General features: G+C 51.1%; 1 protein-coding gene across 2 annotated transcripts; it reads left to right on the forward strand.

Moving 5' to 3' along the window:
- Positions 1–8: 8 nt before the first annotated feature.
- On the forward strand, positions 9–2785 carry LOC104916556 (T-cell surface glycoprotein CD8 alpha chain-like). 2 transcript variants are annotated; one of them, XM_019611379.1, is made up of 5 exons: positions 9–70; positions 536–904; positions 1510–1605; positions 1761–2012; positions 2506–2785. In XM_019611379.1, the coding sequence occupies exons 1-5, from the start codon at positions 25–27 to the stop codon at positions 2517–2519; spliced, it is 777 nt and encodes a 258-aa protein (XP_019466924.1). In that variant the 5' UTR covers positions 9–24; the 3' UTR covers positions 2520–2785. The 2 variants fall into 2 exon arrangements, with proteins under 2 accessions (XP_019466924.1, XP_031413514.1); XM_031557654.1 differs by lacking the exon at positions 2506–2785 and having other exon boundaries at positions 1896–2499.
- The last annotated feature ends 671 nt before the right edge of the window (positions 2786–3456 follow it).

A 3456-nucleotide genomic window follows, 5' to 3' on the forward strand; every position in this document is an offset into this window, starting at 1 on the left:
CTCCGCTGCACCGCCTCGAGGACGATGGCCGGGTCTCCTGCACTGCTCCTCCTGCTCAGCCTGGGGCTCTGTGAGTATGGAAGAGGGAAGGATGCAATTCTGGGCTGCTCGGTGACTGAGCAGGGAAGCGGGAGTGGTGGTATTGCAGCATGATACGCAGCAGGAACAGAGCCTGTTCAGACAGGTGTTGCTGGAGGGGATGGGAAAGGGAAGAGAGGGGGCATGTAGCAGTTGTTAGTGTTGAATCCCCTGGTAGACAAGCTGGGAAATGGCAGCAGCCCCGAGAGGCAGCTGAAGGGCTGCTCTGAAGGGCAGCATCCATCTCGAGAGCCCGGCGCCCTCAATGCTGACTTCCCGGCGACTCCAGCACAGCACCCAAGCGTGCTGGACGCCGAGGCCCTCCCTCCGCATTCACCCTCACAGCTCGGCTGCCTGCCTGCTATGCACCGCACTGGCGAGGAAGAGCTTTGCCCAAAGGCCCCAGGAGCTCTTCCTGAGCAGCACCTGAGGGGACATGGCTGACTTCTGCCCACAGGCTGCACCGGCACCCAGGGACAGAGGGATGCATTCGTGGTCAGGTTCCCCAACAGGAGAATCATACAGCCCCAGGAGGGACAGCGGCTGGAGTTGGACTGCTGGAGAAACAAAACCTCCTGGAAAGTATCCTGGATCCGCCTGGATAAGGATGGGAACCTTCACTTCATTCTCTCCGTTACCCATTCTCATTCCAGCACAATGCAGGAGGGTGAGAAAACAGCTACAAACTTTGAGGCATCATGGAGACGAAACTCCTATCGACTGGTGGTGAAATCCTTCAGGGCACAGGACCACGGGATCTATTTCTGCGTCAGCTACATCAACCCAGGGCTGCACTTCAGCTCTGGACAACCCGCCTTCTTCCCAGGTCAGCAACAGCTTCACCCACCTCGCTTACACCCAGCAACCCTGCCCGTGCCTTCTCAATACGGTGCTTCACCCACACTCCCCATGGCCCTGCTTCTTTGCCCAGCTGTCTCATCACACAGGCACTGCTCCTCCTCATAGAGGCTCCCTGCCCACCAGCTCCGCTTGCAGTACCAGCCCTGCCCAAACACACAGGATGTCGCACAGCCCCAAGACACCTCCCCATCCCATCAGCAATTTTGAGGCACGAGAGTTACAAAGTCCACAGCCGCCAACTCCTTGCTCACCTCACATTAATCCTCAATGTCTTGATACCCTCCGTATGTTCACAGCACCTCAAAAGTAACCTCACAGGTGAGGTGGATGTTGGACAGTAGAAAAGAAAATGTTCCCACATCACCAAAAACATTGTTCCTAACAGGGACAACTGAGTGTGCTGCTAATGAATTAGGAACTCTAAGCCTTTAATTTCCATGGTTGGGTGTTGTTCCAGTGTATAACTTTTCAAAATGGGACCTATAAATGCCCGTGTTGCCCCTGTTCTTGGAGAGGTAGGACAAAGTGGCTTTATTTTAATGTGCTGCATTCATCCATTTCTCCTTCCAGTCACAGCAACAAAAGCAGCACCCACCACACCCACTGCTGCCAACCATAGCAGCCAGGACACCATGAAGGACAACTCGCAACAAGGCCCGCATGCAGGTAACCCAGCAGTGGGGAGGCAGGATCTCTGTCAGCAGTGCTGCATTGGTTGTAAGAGGCCAAACTAAAATCTATGCTGACTGCAGGCATTTCAGGATATAAGGAGATGTCAGCAGCTAGGCCTTCCCTCTTTTCTCTCACCATTCTTCCTGCAGGAACAAGCAATGACAACACACCAAGATTCTACTGTACAATGACCATGTGGGTTAACCTGTCTTGCGCCTGCCTCCTGCTCCTCACTGTCATAACCATTGCCTTTCCTCTTTCCTCTCTCTGTTTTGTTTCTGCAGGAACAAGCAATGAGAAGACACTGAATTCCATCTGTGATGTTTTCCTCTGGGTTCGAGTGGCTGGCACCGGCCTCCTGCTCCTCACTGCCATAACCATCACCACCACGCACTGCCAAAGTAAGTTGCACCCTGACACCCTGCACAGGTTCCTGCAGCCTCACACCACTGAGCACAGCCCGCTCCTCCAGGGGAATGGGCTCTCTGCCTCTTGCTCTCATGCAGCCATTGCGTATCCAGGACACAGGGAATGCTGAAGGAGTTGTTTTAAAATTCTTTTCCATATTTTCCTTATCACTAGATTTAGATTCAGAAATATTTATCACATTCTACACTTGACAACAAATTATAATCAGGCATTATTACAATTATCTACAGAAATTACAAACAGACAAGAAATCACAAACTGCATTGACCCCGCCATCCTAATATCATCATTTTGTGGTTGAAATTGCCAGCATTCAAAACATTACTCAAACATTTATTTAGGCCCTTTCATGCTGATCAAGATTACCATTGAAGATCCATTAGCTGCATTAATATCTGTAGCAAGCAGCACAAATGCTGAAGAAGAGATTGTTACACAACATCTGCATTTGCTGCTAAATTTCAGGCTCAACTTTGTAATCCACGGATCCCAGCAGCAACACACACAGCTGCCCCGATGCAGCGCGGGCATTTGGCTGCTCCTCCTGTGCTGCCCACCAGCACTGCACACCTCCCGCGCCCTGACCTGTGCTCCTGCCCCACACTGCTGGCACACACCCAGACCGCGGGGACACTGCTGACCCTAAGAAGCCGGGCAGCTCCGTGCCGCTGGGGAAAAGGCACCGCTGTGCTGGACAGCTGAGCCTTCCATGAGATGACCAATAAACCAGTCCTTTCAATACTCAGCTCTGATGTCCCAGTCTCATTCTATTTTCTGATATCTTCCCCACTGTAATTTTATCTCTTCCTGCAAGTTGTTTGTTTTAAATGACAATTTCCACGAGGGCAGGGAGACTCAACATGCTACATCCCACTCCTCTAATGTTTCAAAGGAAAAAAAGCACCCATTGAAAGGACACTCCAAACTATGTTGAGATAACTTTGTTTCAGACCAATGTCCATGGGCGTAGGAATTCTCTCCTAGCAATTTCTCTATCTGAAATCTCCTCGTTAAGCGTGAACACAGGTAGATGACATCAGTTGCCCTTCCTTTGTCCACCAATGCCATCACTCCATCATAAAAGGCCGCTAGATTGGTCAGGCACAATCTGCCCTTGGTGAATACACGCTGGCTGTTTCAGATCACCTCCTCATTTTGCATGTGCCTTCCAGGAGGATCTGCTCCACGACCTTCCCAGGCACGGTGTAAAAGCTCACTGCTCTGTAGTTCCCCAGGTCTTCTCTTCCCCACTCTTAAAAATGGGAATGATGTTTCCTTCTCTCCAGTCACCGGCAACTTCACCTGACAGCCATGGCTTTTTAACTATGATGGAGAGAATCTTGGCAACCACCTCAGACATCTCCTTCATGACATGAGGTGCATGGCCTCATGAACCATAGACTGATACTCACTGAG

This window comes from Meleagris gallopavo, unplaced genomic scaffold (genome assembly GCF_000146605.3).
Source record: "Meleagris gallopavo isolate NT-WF06-2002-E0010 breed Aviagen turkey brand Nicholas breeding stock unplaced genomic scaffold, Turkey_5.1 ChrUn_random_7180001921657, whole genome shotgun sequence".
Taxonomy (NCBI): domain Eukaryota; kingdom Metazoa; phylum Chordata; class Aves; order Galliformes; family Phasianidae; genus Meleagris; species Meleagris gallopavo.

What these genes read in the sequence shown, in the direction of transcription:
- LOC104916556 (XM_019611379.1), top strand. Translation starts at nt 25, where the DNA reads ATGGCCGGGTCTCCTGCACTGCTCCTCCTGCTCAGCCTGGGGCTCT. An exon ending in CCTGCTCAGCCTGGGGCTCT is followed by an intron (nt 71 to 535) that starts GTGAGTATGGAA and finishes TTCTGCCCACAG; the next exon opens with GCTGCACCGGCACCCAGGGA. An exon ending in GCAACAAGGCCCGCATGCAG is followed by an intron (nt 1,606 to 1,760) that starts GTAACCCAGCAG and finishes TTCTTCCTGCAG; the next exon opens with GAACAAGCAATGACAACACA.